This window comes from Arctopsyche grandis, chromosome 7 (assembly GCF_051622035.1).
Source record: "Arctopsyche grandis isolate Sample6627 chromosome 7, ASM5162203v2, whole genome shotgun sequence".
NCBI classification, from domain to species: Eukaryota; Metazoa; Arthropoda; class Insecta; order Trichoptera; family Hydropsychidae; genus Arctopsyche; species Arctopsyche grandis.
In genome coordinates, this window is record NC_135361.1 from 27,382,821 (window position 1) to 27,405,135 (window position 22,315).

At 34.8% G+C, this 22,315-nt stretch overlaps 1 protein-coding gene across 3 annotated transcripts in view; it reads left to right on the forward strand.

The window, feature by feature from the left end:
• The window catches only part of LOC143914189 (uncharacterized), a 52,081-nt gene that overhangs the window by 19,923 nt on the left and 9,843 nt on the right, over window positions 1–22,315 (forward strand). Inside the window, exons 3-5 of one of the 3 annotated variants that reach the window (XM_077434298.1) lie at window positions 9,708–10,400; window positions 13,829–14,050; window positions 17,144–17,368. In XM_077434298.1, coding sequence (XP_077290424.1) covers window positions 9,708–10,400; window positions 13,829–14,050; window positions 17,144–17,368 — 1,140 coding nt within the window. The remainder of the gene's footprint in view (window positions 1–9,707; window positions 10,401–13,828; window positions 14,051–17,143; window positions 17,369–22,315) is intronic. The other 2 variants (XM_077434300.1, XM_077434301.1) reach the window with 2 other exon arrangements.

The window sequence follows — 22,315 nt, forward strand, 5'->3', positions numbered from 1 at the left end:
AACCAGAAAATTTATATGATACATAATAGCTCAAATACATAAACGGCAAAGCTTTTATGCCGATCAAAGTAAACAAATCATGACTGATAATAAATAATTTTTAGATTCTATAAGCAGTCTAAAAATATTTATAAATAACAGAAGAATATTTGTGAAGTTTAATTGTAATAAATTTCGTTGTCTTTAGAATGAACGCTGTTGAATCGAAAGTTTTTTTAAATAGTATGCAGTATCACAAAAAGGTCACTATCGAAACATTGACCAATGTGTATAGATATATACTATTCTTATATATATAATGGTATATTTACAATATATATACGTATAATAACACTGTTCCACACGAAAAATGGTTCAGAGACGAGATATGACTTTTCTTATAGATCTATGCACAGTAAACACGAATATGGTAATAAAAAATGTTGATTGGCTCGAGGTTTGGAGATATATGTGTTTTTTAAATCGCACGATTTTTCTATACTTGGTGTTGTTCGGTCAATGTCTCAATTTCGTGTTCAAAATGAATATTGGATTCTATAGTCGGGTATTTTATCTTTCATTTGTAGTACTTTTAAGCTTTCAAAGTAGTCGTCCAGTTCAAATCTTTTTTTTTTATTATTCAGTTACATTCACATTGGAAAATATATTATTTACATTCATTAGGTGGGTTAAAAAATATATTATTAATTGGTTCAATTCAAATAATTGCAAAACTATTAGACTTTGTTCACATGTACATATGTAAAATAAATCGACAATTTGAAAATGTATTGCGACCTGTACACTGCAATAGATATATCGTTGAAAGAGTGTTGTGTCGAGGGGGTTAAGACCGAGCGGTTGAGCAGTTCGCAAATCGGATTGAGCAGAGAGTCCCGCTGAGCCAAAAACACGGTATGTTGATTTAAACTTGCGACTTAACACCGGCGCTTAGGGTGTTAATCCCGGCGCCTGCTAGGAGTGACCGCTCTCTCGACAACCCCTTAAGACCCCCCCCCAGCCGAAATGTTTGCTTTGGACAATTCTTTGTTCCCTGTCTTTGCTATTTTACAGCCAAGTGTGCCACCTCTAGACTCACTTAACCCCTACCCATCTTTTTTTGCGTCTCTCACCCTCCAGCACGCACCAGAGTGTTAGATAATCCGTGTAAACATTTCAGACTTACAAGTCTATTGTTGCATTCTCAAAAACACTATAAATACTAAAAGCCACAGCATAGCTCATTGATGGTTACGAGTACGTACATACATACATATATTGCTGCTGGCAAAATCTGGATGGCTATTAAATCCATATCGACCGTCTTATGTTAGAGTCTGTCTATTTATTCTAATTGATCTAACTAACTTTATCTAACTTAAATGTATCTAACTAAGCCAGCAGCATAGCTTAGTCGTTAAGCTTCTGCTTAGCGTCGAGAGGCGCCGGGTTCGATCCCTGGGTCCGGGCCTCGAATGAAAATAAATTTTTCAGAGTATGCTGTTGGTTAGACCTGGATTTGTGACTTCAGGTTGATCGTTTCCTATCAGAGTTTGCCAATTCTCTTTGATTTCATTGTTGAAACGGTTCCCGGAAAAAAATGGCTAAAAATCTCTCCTATGCGATATGTCACCTATAATTTGTTATTAATTAATGTGCAATAAATAAGTTTGTGTACAAATTGATAGATGTGTCATTGATTTACAGTGTCTCGCAATTCAGTGATTTATATAAAAATGCTGAATTGTTATTTGTAAATTTGTAATTGGCTAGGAAGGCGCATTGGGGTTTACCTGTAAGGCCTTCCTGATATATATGTAAAATAAAAATAAAAATAAAACTTAATTGTTGTGACGCATCCAATAAAATTGGCGTCCCCTTGTCTCTCGCAAAATCAGCTAGTCTGAATTTGTTGATTGGTTCAATTATAAATATACTTGCGGTTTGTAAGTAATATTTGTATACCTTTATTATATAATGTGTTTAAATGTGTACCTGTGTGACCGGTCATAGCACTGGCGTATATAAAGTGTATGCTCGTAGCGCGAACTTTTATGGCCTACTGTATATCACATTTTGCACTAAGCGTTTGACTGATTTGTACAAATGCACAAATCAGTCCAAAAGGTTCTACGAAAGAAGATCCACCTGATAAGTGATCCAGACGATAAAAAATATATATGGCTGGACCTTTAACAGGTTGGACGATTTTCGGTCGGACGTTTTATCATCTGGATCACTTATCAGGTGGACATTCTATCGGGTGGATCTTCTTTCATGGAACCTTTGTCGTTGAATCTTATATCATTGGACCTTATATTGTTGAACCACAAATTTCGGCAAACGTATGTGTATAAAATATTTAGTGTTGTGCCCGTTAATATGCGTATGCTAATATTACATATACTAGTATTGTACCCGATGACATATCATCGCATGGGTTTTGGCATATTAAGTTATTAAATTAAAAGAAATGTATCGGTTCTGTATTCGATCCGCACGCGGTCGATTTTTTTTCAAATACCTTTTAAATATATTTAATTTAAAATTTATATTTAAAAAAAAAAAGGTACAGACTTCCTCCCTACCATCATGTAAACGATATAAAAAACAATATAGAAAAATTAATGAATGAATTAAATAAATTTTTAATATATGGCGGTTAACACTAAGAGACTTAGCGCCGTCTGTTTGCCTAGAGGAAACATTGGTAAGAAACAGTATATATATAGAAGTTTTTTCTTTTGTTATTATATTCGTATATGTTTTGGGAGTGGTTTAGCTGTACATATGTATGTCGATTCAAAACGTCTATTATAGTACGGGGAGCGTTATCTCAGACAGACACACAGGAAAGCGATATTATATACATATATGTATATATATATATGATACAATACCTATGTATAACAAAAATTTAAAATAAAACATAAATTTATTTTATTCTAAAATCAGTAAATATAACACTTTTCAATGTTGTACAGCATTGTTAATGGTTAAACCCCAAATAAGAATCCAATCCCGTAAAAAGCTTCCCTTTTTATTACATACCTCCTCTTAGCTTGTTAATTCTTGCACTTGAATAAAAGCCTTAATATTCCTTTCAATAGTAATCAACCCTTCGCCTTTATCATGATTGAAACATTTTAGCTATAAAACTTCACAAAACATTTTGGAATTTCATATAATGACTGTACTTATGTATATGTACATATATGTATATGTTTATTTCATCACGATTGCGATATTACAAGGATCATGACTTGCTATGGAACCGGCAGTAATACATATGTGGTAGTTAGTGATAAGCACGATGGCAAGAGTAATGGTTGAATTTGAAGTTTTATATCGTGAAAATTAGTCGTTTTTAATATGCATTTTACACTTTGAGTGAGTGTTGCACAAATCCAAAACTTCCCCTGGGATCTCTCATAATGCACTGTTGATACAACGTCTTAGCATCGCACCTCCCCATTCCTCCCCTTTTGTAGACTTCACCCTCCCATCCTCCCCCTGAGGACTTGTCGTGTACGATTCGGACATCTGTTCAGATTTGACGTTTGCCCTCGTTGGCATCATCACGCCATTTCACAAGTTCGTAAAGAAATTGAAATAAAAAATCACAAATCTCAATAATTCCACCATAGCTCAAGAACTACCACTACATACATACACATATAAAGATGAATGTTTGTTTGTTTGCCCGCTAATTAGTATGTTTTCAACTTAGTTAAACCACCAAATTAGTTAAACTTATTATAATCACATAGTACATTGCGCGACTTTTTTTGAAGAGGTCAGAGTACTTGAAAGGGATTTTTACCAACTTTCATCAGCATTTCCAAACAAGATGAATGTTTGTTTGATTTTTATCCACTATGCAAATCTACAATTTTCAATTTCACTATTTTATCATATTCGACTTACATATGTAGATGTTGAGAAGGGTCAAAGACTGAGATAAAAAAATGCAAAAGCTTTCATCCGCCCGAATATCCCCCAGTCAATGATTTATTTATTTTATTTATTTAATAGTTTTGGACCATTGTGGCATTACAGGAAGAACCTATGATGATGATTTAACCATTAAAATCGTCACATCCACAAGATAAGAAAGGCAAATTTCGTCCAACCCCTTATCAGAGATTAATTTGAAGAAAAATAAGATGATCAAACTTTGTTATTGAAGTTGTCAGCTTCACGTCAAAAACAAACACCCCTAATCCAATATAAAAATAATTTATGCCCATGCGAAAGTCATCAAATCTCCCCCTTCTTTCCGTCATCCCTTCGGTCAATACAAATTGAATCATCCTAGCGGTAGTGTCATCAATACCACTTATTTCAAGTCATTAGCCGTCAAACAAATAAACCATTCAGAACAGTCCGAAGGGGATTCATCCCCCTTCTGTGCTTAATGTGTCACTTCTAGGCTGAAACTACTTATGTATAATGCGCGCCTTGGAAAATTCTCGAATAGTATGTGTATGTATTATGTTGTATATGTGTGAAAATATACATTTTACTATACAATATACAAAAGAGCGCGAACATTTGAATTAATACGAATGGTAGCCACAACGCAGTGATCGACAGCCTTCATTAAGTGTAGTGTTATAATTTTGAAAAATTGAATTCCATACTGTTGTGTGATAAAAGCCTACAGAAATAAACGAACAGGAATCGAGGCATGTACCATAGAAACCGTAGGGGGTCAACCAGGCTTGCAATGTACAAGGAGAAAGCTGCACATTGATTTACCTATCAGATCAGGACATGCAAGTGTGGCATAAATGTCCTTATAGTGTTCAACACTGTCAAAACGATTGTTAAATATCAAATAAAGATAGGGAAAATTGCGATGCTGTGCAAACGATCGAAAAGCGCCTGACAGACTGAACCACAGATTAACGACACGTGTACCTTATGCGTGCGCACTGCTCGCACTTACACTAAGCGAAATCTACCCGAAGTCCCGACATACCTACCCTGTATACGTTCTGTGCTTCTGATACTTTAGTTCCGAATTTTTGGTAATTAAATTATTAAAAACTCGCCAGAAAGATCCAACTCAATTTTAATAATTACCATTTTAATAATTGCATCTGTGCACATCGATCTGTCATCTGATGTGCAATTTTTCATTCGTGAAGTCGAGATTTGCGTTTAAAGCAGCCATCCAGTTAATCTGTGGTTCAATCTGTCTGGCGCTTTTCGATCGTTTGCACCAAACCCGGAAAATTGCCATGAAAGTTCATGGATTTATGTCAGATTTTTTAAACACACAAAACTGAGAAAAATCAATTCTCGTTAAATGAACTCTCCATTTCTATACTTGTCTCGTCGGCTTGGTACTAGGATCATTATAGTGGTCGTTCCAGAAACATTTTCCAATATCTCGAGTATTTTACGTCATATCAACTTTTAATTCAATATTTGAGCCGTTATATTTAAAAGTGGCATAAGTCCACCATTCTTCATTTCTAGAAATATTTCACCAATAATAAATATAAAGTTATGCGTTTAACAATATTTAAAAATACTGGTGGCCTGTTATACGTTTATTCTGCTTTTCCGCGATTCTGGACATATCAAATGAAAAGAAGTGATAGCAATTTATGAATTAAGTCAAACGGAAATAGTGTTTTTGGAACTAAAAATTGGCTATTTTAAATAAAATTACTATAAGTTTTGGTTTCATTAAATTCGCATATAGCTGTAATAAACACAAAATTATTAATATTATTCAAAATGGATGAGTTCATTTAACGAGAATTTAGGAAACCAGGCCCATCGCACAATACTGTATATAAAAAGCGATAAAATATACGATCTCTTTGTGTTCACTGTCTTAAGAGGGCTGTACACCTGAAACCTTAATTTTGTTACCGTTCCTTTCTTCGATATATATATTGAGTGTATGTAATATATTGAGTGAATGCGACAATATATATCAATATATATATTGAGTGAATGCGACAGTTGCGCTTCGACCAGATAAAACGTATTTTAAATTGACAAAATCGAGGTTTTGTATTCTACTGTTTTCTACTCCAAAACTGGACCAATATTTAAAAAAATTTCATCATCGTTATGAGAAAGATATTTTCTGTGCATCTATCGGCTTATTTTTTTTAAAATCGACCTTTAAATAAGCACGCTGGACTCGTTTCGTGGGTGTAAAAAATAGGCGATTTTATAGATGTTTGGCGGCTCCTAGCTCATATAAAAAATAATTAATCAAAAAAATAAAACGATAGATGCACCCCAATGGTGGATATCCATAGCATATTAAAAAATAATTTCTCTAGTGCCATAATTGAGGAAGGGAGAAGTATAGTACGTTTGTATGGACAAGGCGCTGCTGTCCAGCCCTCTTAAGCACCTATTATTTCAAAATATTTAAGATTGCAATTAAAAATAGGAACTAAAATTATTTTTCAAGTCACCTCGTGGTACATACATATATACGTACATAGTTTGACGACCGCTACTCTAGCGTATAGATAGATCCTTAATTCAAATTACAGTTTGTTAACGTGCACTCTTTCTCAATTAAAACTACTCTGCAATTTGTATTTGGCTCATTTAAAAGCTCTCCCCCCCCAGTCCAGCGCCTTTTGAGGGCGGAGTCCCCGAGGAGGGACATCTCCCTCCCCCTCAGGGATTCGAGGTTAGCGTTTGAGTAATTCTTTGTGCATTACAACCAGGAGGGTATCGTATTCACTGCCGTATGCATACGAAATTGCGCCACTCTTCACTTTGCATACTTCCAATTCGATCAGCATTGGTCGTGGAAATAATGGAATTACGACCGTTTTCAACAAACATTCTCGCGTCGCGTTGCCGCGCGAAAACTGCGCTTTGCCAGTGACGTGTAATTTTTAACGAGCGGGTTTCGCTATCGAAATAAAAAAATGTAATTCTGAGTCCCATGTAACGCGTGATTCGTTAGAGAAATTCCTCAGAAATGGAGCTTTTTCTGAAAACGGTCTGCACGCCATTTAAATGCTACACTTTTAGAAATTTCTGGAAAAAAAGGGTTGCCCCAATCGGAGTGTTTCTTTGCAAATAATATTCTGAAATTGAATTTTTGTGCTATTTTGACAACCATTGCTCTGCATATCAGATCATATAGGAATGGACAATACTTTGACTGAATTATATTGTGAAAATTATTCATTTTTCGCGTGGTGCTATTTTTCTTCAACTGCTAAAGTTCTAAAAGGGGATATAATGGAAAATGAAAGGAAGTATTGAATGTTGATAATATAGGTATAAAACTGGAACACTCGAAACAGAAACAAAAGACGGTTGATCTGAATCAGCAGAATAGTGGTTAGCATATAATACTTTGGAACAAAGTGGTCACAGGTTCAAATCCCACTGGTTTCTGCTGCCAGACCTTGGATTTGTGAGTGCAGGTCGATTGTTTCCTATCCGAATTTGCTAATATATCTGATTTTCATTGAAACGGTTCCAAAAAATTGGCAAACTTACCCATTTTTTCGCAAAATCTCGAGTTTTCAGCAATCCCGAATTTCGCTGAATTGTATTAAATGCTCCAAAGTCTCGGTGAATGTAAATTTATGTGTTTTTCTGAATTTCGTTGAAATTTACAAATTTGACCATAAATGTCTCTGTGGATGTTAATTGATATGTATTTACTTTGTATAATTCCAATAGTACTTGCATCAAATGTACAATGTTTCTGACCAGGAATTAGGGTTACCTGTTTGGCCTTCCTGGTACAAATATAAAAAAAATGTATAATTTTTCAACAATAGAGACACTCATAATAATAAAACGAACAGATTAAACCTCTTAGCCTTGGTGTATTCATAGTATCCAGTAGTTCATGACTATAAGCACAGCACAGCAGCTCACCTAAGCGATAGCTACTATTCATACTGTATAGCAGTGCACTTTTCAGCACGTTCAGACTTGTTTTGCTTTATTCATTACGGTGACATGTAATACTGGATATTATTAATAGATTTTGTCAGTTTCTGCTGTTCCTGTTACGTCTACGCCGTATTAGACATGAATGTATCCATATAAAATGTAGCAAAGAATATTTTTCATACTGCTGGTTTCGTTCAGTTGTCAGTACATGCTGTACTAGTATGAATAGATTTTTAACCGGTAAGGTAACGCTTCTTAACCGGTGATAATTCCTAACTGTATTAAATACAGTATTTTCCCATTAAAGCTAAGCGCACATGTTTGACTTTTTGTCGATTATACTGGGTTCAAATTTTGTTTTTTTAATATTTAGCCAGCAGCATGACGGTAGTTGGGCTTTTGCCTAGTATCGAAAGGCGCCGGGTTCGATCCCATGAGTTGATCTCGATCGAAAAGAATTTATTTTGAGTATATCTGCAATGCTGCTGGTCAGACTTGGATATCTGTGAACTCCAAGTCGATCGTTTCCTATCAGAGTTTGCCAATTTTTCTGATTTCATTGTTGAAACGGTTCCTCAATTAAATTGGCTAAAAACCTTCCTACCTACTATGTCACCATTAGTTAAAAATTCATATATGTCTCGTTAATTTCGAGTTTTCATTGTATCGTAATTCAGTGAATTAATAAAAATACTGGAATTGTTGATAATTGGCCAAGAAGGGGCATTGGGGTTTACCTGCTAGGCCTTCCTGGTATATGTATATGTATGTATATAAAAAAAAATGAACTATTAAGAGGGCTAGACACCAACGCCTTGTCCATACAAACGTATTACACTTCTCCCTTCCTCAATTATGGCACTAGAGAAATTATTTTTTAATATGCTATGGATATCTACCATAGGCATGTTTTTGTGGTTTTATTTTTTTGATTAGTAATTTTTTATAGGAGCTAGGATACGCCAAACATTTATAAAATCGCCTCTTTTTTACACCCACGAAAAGAGTCCAGTGTGCTTATTTAACGATTAATTTTTAAAAAAATACGAGCACACAAACATAGAAAATAACTTTTTCATACCGATGATGATTTTTTTTTTAAATTGTTCCAGTTTCGGAGGAGAAATCTGGAGAATACGAAACCTCGATTTTTTCGATTTAAAATACGTATTATCTGGTCCGGTCTCCGTGACGAGCCAGAATGTTAATTTACAAAAAACGCAAATATCGGAAGGCAAAGATCGAAAATTGAAAGACATTAAGTCAAAAGATCAAAAAAAAATGGTGCATGGTAAACGGTACATACTCACTTAATTTGCGCGAGCAGAATACAACAGGAACAAGAGGAACAGGCTTTTCCTCCCGTATTAATGTGCGCGCGCAGAATACGGGAGGAAAAGCCTGTTCCTCTTGTTCCTGTTGTATCCTGCTCGTGCAAATTAAGTGAGTATGTACCGTTTACCATGCACCCTTTTTTTTATCTTTCGACTTAAGATCTTTCGATTTTCGATCTTTGCCTTCCGATATTTGTTTTTTCTGTAATTTAACATTCTGGCTCGTCACGTATCTGGTCGAAGCGCAAACTGTCGCATTCACTCAATATATATATCGAAGAAAGGGACGGCAACAAAATTAAGGTTTCGGGTATACAGCCCTCTTAAGATACAATCAATGCTTAACAACTGGTTTCTTTTATGTTGTCTGAACCGATTCGACAGAAAGTCTAGCCTAAGACTTTGCTTCGATCTTAGAAAAATTGCAGCTTTGCTTGAAGATATTTTCTGCACTTGGATAATATTTTTTCCATCTTTTCTTGCTTACAGGACTGGATTGGTGTTGCGACAATTCACAGACGGACGCCATTTCATGCAAACAATACTAATGGCCGACGGAAACTTGCAAGACTGCGAATACGTCGATCAAAAGTCGGCCATAAAAGATTTCATCAGAATATTCCGTAAAGAAATTAGAGGAAATTCTCACGTCAGCCCCAAAAGTTCTCGGCGAAAGCACAACGCCATCGATAAGAAGCATAATACGAACGAGAGGATGAGCAACGTTGAGATGAAGCAGGTTGCCGATCAACTGGCGAAACGTTTGCGTCAACAACACGTCAAAGCTCACGATAGACCCGGATATTCTGATAATTCCGAAATAAAGAATTACTCAGAATTGGAAAATTACGACGAAATGCTTTCAAAATTGAATTCGGTGGGTAGAGGAGAAGGCGAAGAAGGATTTGAAGGGTGGGGTGACGAGGACATGGTCTTCACGTTAGGGCCAAATCACACCCGTCGAACTAAACGCCAAAAATGGCGGGCGAGAAATCGCAGAAGAGTATCACACACGGAAAACGGCCTCTGGAACGTCACGGTCGAGGAATTGGAGTCACAACTTCCTGAAGATGTCTCCGAATGGTTGGACTTCGACAAGACGAAACTGCAGTGCGATAAAATTCACGAACAACTGAAAAAAGAGCATGGCGTCATGAACCACCATGACGATATTCAAAAAAGGTAGCATTATTATTTTTTTTTATTTATTGTATAACATGATCATTTTATGTCAACATTAATTTATAATTAAACATGAATATTGACTTCATAAGAATTAAGGTGAACATTTCCTCACCAATGCTTCAATGCCGGAAAATCAATTCCAGTATTCTAACATCACAACTTTTCAGTTTATGTATATCAATTTTGCGTGACATTTTCTGGGTTATACACTTAAATATTATCCCACCAGTTTAAATACAGGCTAATATAGTCAAATTACAGCCAAAATGTGTGACTAAATCAATGCCGTCTGTTAAATTTTACCCCATATTCAAAATGGCGTCATCGTACATTTTGAATTTTGCTAAACTGCGGTTAAAATTACCTCATTTATTAACACAATGTAGGTCATGGGGTGATTTAAATCAATATATAGAAAAAAATTAAATAAAAATTGAGTCATTTGGACGTGATTTTGCCTAATCGAACCATCACAGTATTTTATAATTTATAATTTAGTAATGCAAAAGTCTAGCCTATAGTTAGTCGCTAGCAAACATGAGGGTTTGGTTCCATTAGGCAAAACTATGCCTATTTGTTTAATTAAATAACGCTGGTTGGATTATGCATTTTATATTGGAATTGTAAAGGAATTCTGATAAAGAATTATTCATTCAGCATTTCCCATAATCATTAATATTTTTGTATTAAGAAAAATTCAATATCTGTCTCTGAATCATTTAAAGTTATAAATAATACATATATCTATACATATGTACAATAAAAAAAAATAGTGAAAATTTTCAGGGTTTTTAAGTAGTGAGTTCAAAAAAATATTTATGAAAAATCATAAAAATCGTTTCCTTATACAATTTTCAATCCAAATAATAATCAATGCAAAAATATTGTCAACATAATGCATAATATTACAATATGTAATTTTAGACCCATTGTCTAATGTCCAATTATGTATTTAATATAAACTTTTGCCTCGTAAACTAGGAACTAATGCCGTGTGCACACGAGGCCAATGAACCGTTATTACATTTTTATTTCATACATTTTAAAACACTGGCCCTGTGTGGACACGACAAGACTGACAAGACCTCCGCCCCGTACAAACATCAATGTTGTTAACGCTTTTTTCCACTATTTTGATAGACTTTACATAATACCTTTCGCAATAAGCTGCTTAAGTCGAATGCCAATTCATTAATTACCATCGCTTAATTTTGATACAGTTTTGATTCAACTGTATAATATGTATAGTGAATATGATATTCACTATAGAAAAGTCCACACTTTGCTGAAAACTTGTATTTTTTTTTTTGAAATTCCAAAAAAATCATGTATCATGATATAAATCGCATAGTCTAATTTTTTAACATTTATTTTCATCAAAAAAATAAATCTATTTTTCAGAAAAATGTTGACACTTCTACAGTGTATTATATTTGGAAGCATTGCCATGTTTGACACATTTCGTTGTATAAAAATGTAATGAAATTTAGCTGGAATGGTTCGGTGGTCCGCAACCTGTTGCTGGTGATAGTTAAGGCCCTGATTCTTCTTAGACGCCTTATATTGCTGTTATTTATTTTTTTTATGAAATTTAGCAAGTGCAAAATTCGTAATAAAAAAATAACTAGCCACAAAATGAAGTGTTTAGAATGAATATGTCCCTTTTATAATTTAAAAGCTAAATTTAACAAATTCGACCATTAAACAGCTAAATAATAATACATTCAAATGTATCCGATGCGTCATAGATTTTTTGGACTAATTTTTGTTCAGGTAAATTAATTTATTTACAAATGGTTTCAAAGGTGTCATTTTTACATTACAAAAATATTCAAAGATTTTTAAGTCGCTCGGATTCGAACAGATTATAATTGGCGCACTCCACCAAAACCCAAAATGAGTATTTTAAATCATACATACATATCTACTGCTTGAGAATCAACAAAAAAATACATATTATATGTATATTCAAATAAAAAAAAATTACATTGTCAAAAAAGGACAAAAGACCTTTACTAATTCGGGAATACTACGCACGACTATGATATTGAAATTGGTTGAATTATGTGTGTATACATATATGTACGTATATTGTATGTACATTTTGAAATTTCCAATTCAACATTTTTTTGATATTTTATCATTAATATTTTAAATGTTGTTAGTAATGATACTAAATAGCTTAATATACATATTTACATATACATATATGTCTCGGTCAACTTTCCTATATATAGGTTTTTCATTAAAAATTGACCCATTTTCATTTCAAATTGACCCTTTTTCATTTCAAATTGATGCTTTTTCATTTTAAATTAAATCTTTTCATTTCAAAATGACCCTTTTTCATTTCAAATTAAACCTTTTTCATTTCAAATTGATCCTTTTTCATTTAAAATGAAAAAGGGCCAGTTTGAAATGAAAAAGGGTCAATTTGGAATAAAAAACCTGCATAACACGCTAGATGCTATGTATGTACACATTCCCTTAACACGCAACATTTTGCATGAAAGTGTTAATTTGATCTAAAATAAAGGTCCCAAAAAGTGTTCAGACTAATGCCCGCACGCGTATTCATATCATATTCGTGCCTAGTGAATCCGAACTCCATCCTATTTCCAACTATCTTCCAGTGCCCTTTTTTACCCAGAATATATTACCTCAGCATGGACTTTGGTGCAGTGTGACATAGTATGTACATACTACATACATAATGTAAAAGCAGAGCCGTACCAATGATTTTGGCATCCTCGGCAAATATCAAATAAGCGCCTATTTATGTATTTTTTTTAATAGCTAAATGGTATATACATAATTAAAGAAATAGTTATATTCTGAAAATTATTTAATTTATTAAAATTAAGTTATACAAACATCCTTTTCAATCAAGCTTTTAACCCTCGTAAAAAGTAGGTATAATTTTCTGAAATCACTATCGTAGGGTTTTGACTTCGTCTTTTAGTCAACAAAATTCACAGTTAAACTAAACTAACTAAAGTCTAAGCTTTTTAATGAAATCTTTAAAAAATTTATTGTTCATACTGTATTTTTCGTCGTAAGAAAGTTTTGCTTCGCGCTCCGAGCGCCCTTCAGATTTTTGCGCTCTTGGCAAATGTCTCGTTGCCAATGCCTTGGTACGGTTCTGCGTAAAAATGATCTATGGGAGGGGAAACATGGATGGTGAATGCCACTCCAATCTCCAAATCACTTGACAGTATTATGAGATGAGTATAATGAAAGGGTTGTGATGATTAGTCTTCGGCGGTGGCGTTTCCATTTCCCAAGAAACTGGGTTAACTATTGTCAGTTACTATTGTCCTACAAAGCTAGAGAGCAAAAAAAATGGGTTGACAATAGAAATTGACAATAGTAAACCCATTATTTTGGGCAAAAGCACTCTGTCCGCCTTTCCTTAATGATGACAGAGAGAAGCGCTCGCTGCGTTCGCTGGCGATCGTGCCTGGCACTCTATGGTGTGGAGCTGGGCAATTGGCGAAGTCTTATCGGGAACTAGGTCCCATGGGTGCTCCCGATGCTTGCTGTAGGTCTCATGACCATTGCCCAGTGCGTATACACGGCTTAGAATACAAGAATGGCCTGTTCAATCGTCGACCTCACACCATATCTCACTGCGTCTGCGACAAGAGGTGGGCATCATTCCCATCCATTATCGACAAAGCGTCTCTACCGCGGTTTCGTATACACTACCCGTCTCAAAAGCTCACATCTACTACAAAAATAGAAACATTGCAATCTACTAGTAATAATTCAGTTCTTAAGCGGATTAAATCAACCCACAGAAGGCCCATAAACTTGTCTGTCGTAGGGTTTCCAATTCTGATAATAGTGTCATTGCTAGTAATTTTACTACACAAAATCAAAAGCCAGCAGTATAGCTTAGTGGTTGGGTAAATGCCAACTACCGAGCGGTTCCCGGGCTCGATCCTTGGATTAACCTCGATTGAAAATAATTTATTCCGAGTATTTCTGCAGTGCTGCTGGTCACACTGGATATTTGTGACTCCAAATCGATCTTTTCCTATCAGAGTTTGCCAATTTATCTAATTTCATTGTTGAAACGGTTCCTCACCAAATTGTAAAAACCATCCACTATAAAAACAATATATACTAGTTTAATATCATAGTTGTCACTCAATAGCATCATGGGAAAAAATAATTAAAAAAAAAAGACAAACCTTACAACTTCGTTTCTGTGAAACAATACGAAAGTCTTATCAAATTCAATTTTGGAACCATATCGACAAAAAAAAATTCTCTAAGAAACCCCTACGACAGACAATTTTGTAGAAATTAATCTATTGAAAGATTCAATAGATATATGTAAATACAATTTTTAAATGTATTTAAATTTATTTAAAATTTCACTTTTCATCTAAGAAATCATGAAAACTTTTATTTCACTTTTGTACAAACCCTGTGGCGCTTCACAGCTTGCATTTAAATATAATATCTAATCATGTTTATTTTAATTATATTAACAAGTTGTAAATGCATACAAATACAACCGCAGCTCCTACGCACGAGCCGCCACTGTATATAATATGGTGTCACGACAAACATCCCCGGACAAAACGGCAAACGTCACAACGTCCCCGACAAAATGATAACGCGACATAATATCTACGGACAAAATCATAACGCGACTTAATGTCTACGGACAAAATGATAACATGACTTAATATGACATTCATAATGTTACGTACACCGCCGAGTAAGTGCAATCGGATTAGGCCGAGTAACATCCCAAAGACCGTTATAATTGGTTTCAAGGATTATCTCCAGACTAAGTGCAATTAGGCTAAACAATGGCCACCGAATTGGCCGCTATTGGTCCCTTCTCAGAAGTGACCGATAGCGTGGGACTGGGTGTCGTGGGAATACATATCCGGGTACATGCCTAAACAAAAGGGAAGTATGCCCTGAGTGACCTATCCGTTATAAGGCGGTACTTGGGCGATATCAAGACATTCTGGACGGAGCACTGCCAGTGCGTGTATCTCCTTAATCACCAATAAATGCTGTGAAACGACTTTGGCCTTTTACGTGGATCCTCCACCCACCCCTACGCAACAATGTGTTAAAAAACTATTTTTTAACGAAAAAAAAACGTACAAGAATTCCATAAAACTTGCGTTATCATTTTGTCGTTATGTCTGGGGATGTTTAGTCTTGGAAACGTATATTATTATATAATTTCGCTATTATATAAATATGATGAAAGCTTTAAGTGACTATTCCACGCATCTCATATGTATGTCATTTTCATAAAGCGATAAAATTTTCAATGATCACTTTGATGATTATGAAAGATCTCCTATACAAAATTTTCCTCAAAATTCTTTAAAATCATATTTATTATATTGTCCTATCATCGTTTTGCGTACTCATAGTCAGCGGGAGTCTTCAGCTTTCGGATATCAAACCTCTTTTTTTTTTGCATCTGCTCAAGCATTCGGCATATTCACACCACGCGATATAACACTTCACTCTCTTTTTTTTTGTCTTTTTTACTAAAATAATATTCATAGACATTGTCATTATTGCGACACACATCACTATAAATCTTTCGCGTCTAGACTAGACGCATTTGTGAATGCCGCGGTTGAGACGCTTTCAAACTTAAAAATTATTAACATTATCACTGTCCATTTATTTTTTCATGTTTATTTCGTTTTACTATCTGTTAGTCACTTTGTTGTGTTATTTAACTTACTTTTTCCACCATTATGTTTATTTTACACCGTTTACTAACTCACTCACCACTAACACCCAGCACGGGATTTAGCGCTTTGCATCATTGAGCTTTACCAGCAAATTGAGTCGTTCGGCAATGAAATAACATGCAGCTTCATATATGTGGTGATTGAATTCGGCGACAAATTGCCGAAAATTTTGGTTTTTTTTTTTGATTTTTTATTAAAAAGTGTATGTATGTATTTGTTCCGGGGCGGATGCTTTGAAACTATCACGTTTAACCTTTTGAGTGCTGCTAACATGACACGAATCAAATAATTCTAACCTAATCAGTGGAATATATTACTCAATTTGATTAAAATAGATTTTTTTTCTGAATAATTTTAACCCTTCAACATACATATTTTACGTACTCAAATATTATATACATGCTTCATATATGTAGAACAAATTTTCATCTATGCAAATATATAAAATGCATTTCAGTTTTAAAATCATTCCAGTAGATGAACCATTAAGAAAATCTAAAATCCGCGGGACGGATTTGACTAGGATAGATTGCCTGTGAAAGTTCTGGGTCTCTCTTAACATCATTTTTCATCGTCAATGGGCTACAAAATAAAACATAATCGTATATTCATAGACTTCTGAGACGATTCCAAAAAAGAAGCTTTAAAATCAAAGACATGGCTATTGAACTTTCACTCGTGGATCTCGTTCCTAAGTAGAATAACTTTCTTGGTAAGATCTGATGAAGGGTTAAATCAGATTGATGTAATTCAAGGCTCTCGAAACAAGTGTAAATTAGCTTAAATTTGGTTCTATCAGTATACTACAAATATACATATATTGGGATAGTACCCAAAAAAGTTCCGAGATTCTTGATGCGATTGATTTCAAAAATAGCAATGGCCATTTGAAAGGTTAGTTATTTGAGCTCAAAATGTTAAACCCTCCATTAGTCCTAGCCGTGGTTGGCTATGAGCACTTTTTGCTATTGTGTGTTGGTGGTTGTTGGAGGTTAGGAGTCCGAGGGTTGTCCGAAGCACGGTGCTGATCCCAGGCACAAGATGGTGTGGTAAAGGCAACTCTGGTATCCAGCACAATCATCTGGGAGAGTTTGCTGCCACGGACAGATGCTGCAGGAAGCACGACAACGCGTGTCCCTTCTGGATCGAGGCCATGGAGAACAAGTACGGCATGTTCAATTGGAGACCCAACACTCTAATGCACTGTAGGTGCGACGAAAGGTGAGTCCATCCCAACAGAATCTGTAGAAATGTACCTACTAGTTGCATGGGTGGAGTATATATGCATACATATGTACATATGTGCATTGTACATGGGTAATGTCTTCAAAGACTGGAAAGTTGACAGGTAATTATTTTTTTCAATTATGTATGTATATAGTTATAGTATCCTTCGTAATGCGAGCTCTTGAAATTATATGCTACCAAAGATCACTTTTTTCCAAAGCCATTATATATTCATAAGGCGAGAAAAGTTACAAGATTGGTCGTCTTCTATTGGAATTGTTCCATAACACAATTAGATTATTTTCAAAAATCAGCAAGAAACCACTGAAGAAATACCATTCTCAAGATACTTAATTTACTATTTCTAGTACCAGTTTTGATTGCTTTCTTAAATATGTGGTAGAAAATGAGGAGAAAAAATGCGATTTAATGAATATTTGCTCTAATTTAGTACGGATGTGTGCACAGTGGAGTAACATGAAACTATCCAATAAGAAATCATGGTGAAGACATACAGAGAGATTTTGCACATGCAGAAAAACCGCTGGTAGGTCAAATCTCTACCGTCACGTCCCTTCGCAGACCTCACCCTCTGGAATGTTTTATCCTTGTATTGATATAGATTTTATCATAGTGGTCCATTGCCAGCAGTAGTTGCGTTTATGCTCAGGCTCAGTGGTTGCGTTTATGTTTAGCACCACGAAATTATTGGGTTCGATCCCAGGCTAATATTAAATACTGTTGGTTAGACATTGATATTTGTGATTCCAAATCGATGGTTTCTTATCAGAATTTGCTAATTTTATCTGATTATAGTAGAAACGGTTCCTAAAAATTGGTAAAAAAACATCATGATTTTTAACAACGGGTTTCCGGAAATCCATGGAAACCATTAGGGTGACGCCACTGCATACAATACATATCAGAGCCGGGGTTAGACATTTTACTACCCGGGATAAGATAATACACATATAATACTTTAGGGAAGACTTAATCTTAATTTAATTGAGTTTAATTTAAATTTAATTGAGTTTAATTTAAATTTAATTGAGTTTAATTTAAATTTAATTGAGTTTAATTTAAATTTAATTGAGTTTAATTTAAATTTAATTGAGTTTAATTTAAATTTAATTGAGTTTAATTTAAATTTAATTGAGTTTAATTTAAATTTAATTGAGTTTAATTTAAATTTAATTGAGTTTAATTTAAATTTAATTGAGTATAATTTAATTTAAAAATATGAGTTAACATATTTTAATATTACAATATCAGAAATAAATTTTTGCCCCGCAGACGAAAAAAAATTCGGATGCTTGAGAAAGCCTGGTGAGCTCAATATGATCTCAATGGGCCACTGTTCGAAGAAGAGTATCTTCAAAAGTCACACAGTTTTTACCTGCAGACGAAAATTGTGATTCAATATTGCAATATTGACATATTATTATTGAATTCCAATTTATTTCAAAACGTCTAAAAGGGTACGGAAATTTTGGATTTTTTACGAAAGGGAGTTCCCATGCACTCCCGTCCATTTCGAGCTCTACTACAATTTATACATAAAACTATCGCGATAAATTAAATTAGATAAAGTAAATTGTATAACAGGAGATCGTCAAAATAGAAAGATTTCAATACGGGAAGAAAGTTTCAGCCCTAAACAGAACCTCATAAAATTTGTTCCCATAACCGAAGAAATATTGCTACGTATCAGGTTATGAACTTTTAACTATAAATCGACGATGTTGGCGTTGAGCTCCAGCAGTGCTCGTAGATGCTTTGAGATCAACAGCATCATTATTGGAATATATGTATGTACATAGAGCCATATTTGGTCTTTGGTAGGCCAAGTCGTGACAACCAACGTACACTTGGACAAATTGCTGTTGAGTAAAATGTGCAACATTTCTTAGAGCATTTAACATAAATTTCGAATTATCATTGTTTCACATGTAGGGGCATGCACACGATACTCGCGAGGTCTTGGGGTGAAGCCAGGGGGTGTGTGGGGCTGTATAGAACAAGGGGAGTAAGGTAGGAGTCAAATCGGGGATATCTGCTCACACTTAACTGAGCCTTTTGTGTTCGTCGTCTTGGTTCGGAAGAGTCGGAGCTTCTCAAACTGTTCCAAAACGACAGGAAGCGTTTATGTACATAGTGTCATGTGCCATTTCGTCCGATCCAATTGTGCAAGTGGTATCTCTCCGATGGGTATCTGAAGTTTGAGCATCGCGGTGGGTCAGCCAGGCGTCACTAACCTGTTTAGCGAGCGGGCCCGCGGTCCTAACCCGGAAAAAAAACCGGACCGCAGATTATGTTCCCGGTTTTTGTCGCCGTTCGAGATTTATGACTTGCGGGAGGACAGCGCGGCAAAACTAATCCATTGTTGACTTTCAATAGAAAATTTTGATATAGTGGAGTCAAATGTGCAAGTTGCCGGCGATAGTCGAAAATGGTAGTCAGTGGGTGAGGAGACTTGCATTGTCCTTTTGGTGTGTAAGCATTTTTTTCGACTGAATTCAATCTAGTCGATGCATGGAAAAAATATCACACGACGTTTCTCAGCATCAGTACATTAAATAAAAAAAATCTGCTCATAAAATAGTACTTAGGTTTTTCTATAGATTCTTGGACTTGAAAATAGCTTGTATTTTTGCACTGATATTATGCACTGAATTCTAATAGATAGTGTCAGAATCATGAAGCATTTACGACCAGTAGAACATAGCGTAAGGGCGAAATCACACAGGGAAGAACGGCACGTCGTGTGCTTGGCTCCCCGCTATGAGGGGTCTTCTACGTTTCTTCAAATATGGGATACACCCAGGGCCGATTATAGGGGGGGAACGGGGGTAAAGTTCCAGAGCCCAGACTACTCGAGGGGCCTCGTGTCGAAAATCGTACCTGTTATATCATATTTTCTAATTGAATTATTTAAATAATAATAACCAATATATTTGATTTTTGATTTTTAAATGCTTTTTATTATTACGAAATTATGTTCACAATACATCTTATATCTATTTTAATAGCTACTGATCTACTGATCATTTTCTATTTTACAATTTAATTTAATTTGGTTAGTTATCATAGTATTATATTATTCTAATGTTAATCTACAGCATAATAGGAAAAAGAGCTCAAAAACCTATTTACAATCCTTATAAATGTTCATATAATATTAATTAAAGAGTCTCTAAAGTCGAAATACCAATATATAGGTATTTTTCTAGTAATAGTTCTGATAAATTTTTCGCATATTAAAAATATACGTATAACACCTTTTTTTTAGTTCGTTTTAGGGCCCGAAATTATTTTTTCTCAGGGCCCGGGATTTCTGTCGATGGCCCTGGATACACCGTTATCGATCACTGTCAAGCAAGGATAAATTCAAGGATACAATTTTACCAAAAAAACTCCAGGGGGAGATTTTGGGACGGTTCGTGCTGGGCTTGCCATGAATCTCCAAGGCTCGCCACATTTTTTTCGCACGTTTAACTATCTAAAAAAACCATGTACCACGTCCATCGCTGTGTGTTTTCGCCCTAAGCTCGAGCTAAGATAATTCAACCTAACCTAGTGTAACATGCAAACTTTCTCAAAATGTAGTATTCTGGCTCAAAAATCGCAGGGCAAAATTTTTGAATTTGAAATCTATGAACCTTTTTTGAGATGAAACATTTTAATATGAAAGAATTTGTTTGTAGTTGTAGTTGTTTCGCAGATTTTATACGCCTTGTCAATTGTTATCATTCACTAGCAGTAACATAACCTAACCTAACTAATTCTATCTCTAACAGATCTATTCTCCTGGATCGGAGATACTGCAGTATGAGAGATTTCGCAAGACTATATTAGGTTATGCTTAACTCTAATAGCACTGAGCAACATTAAGGGCGAAAACACACCGAGTGAGAAGTGGTACGTGATTTTTTTAGATAGTGCTAAACATCTAGTATTATTGTGTCAAAAGTGAGTATTGAAATCAATAGTCAGATATCTTCTCTGTTGGTTGTGATTTTTTATTGCTTGAAGACATCCGACTATTGATCTCAATACTCACTTTTGGCACAACGATACTAGATTTTGAGTTAAAGACTGCAAATGCCAAAAATCTGTAAAAATTGCGCATTTTTTTAACGCTCATATCTCATAAACGAGAGAAAGAAACAAAAATCATTATCAAATTGGAATTCTATGGGTCAAATTTAATAAAGATTGAATAGTCTCCGCTCTGTTAATTTTTTTGTTACTCAGTGTAGTTAATTATGGTTATGGATAGTTGGCTCTGAAACTATTATACTATTCACCTTCCAGATGCCACTTCGTATAAAGTTACTTTATTTGTTTTGTTACAACTACTTATGTACAATAACAATTAAACTACTAAAATAACGTTCTCAGATTACGTTTAAAATATAAAATATCCAATACATTTCAGTGGTGAATTCGGAAACGTATAATAAGGCATTGACTAATTTTCTTTGAAGGTACTCCCTATGAATTTTACTTTTTTTTATTTTTGGTTTTCTCAAGTCTTTTGTGCTCCTTTGGCAGTGTATCGTCTGAGGCACTCAAGAGAAGAACTTCCTCAGGACTTCCCCTCCTGTCTTTGTGAGGATCGGCATCCGTTTTCGGAAGTACATAAATCGATCACCTCAAGACGACCTACGAGCACATTTGCTTATTAAGAAAAGATAATTTCGAATATAACATTCGACGTATACAAAACCAAATCCTGTAAATAAAAACACATAATTTACATATAAATTACTATTAGTGACGGTTGCTAAGACAAATCATAATTAAATACTTGTATGCGATAATGATATCACTTAACATTAGGCGCTCGATAAATGTATCAATTTATATACAACTCATAAAAATTATTACTAAGGTGACCGATTATTATTTTACAGCTTTTTTTTATCGAAAACGAAGAAA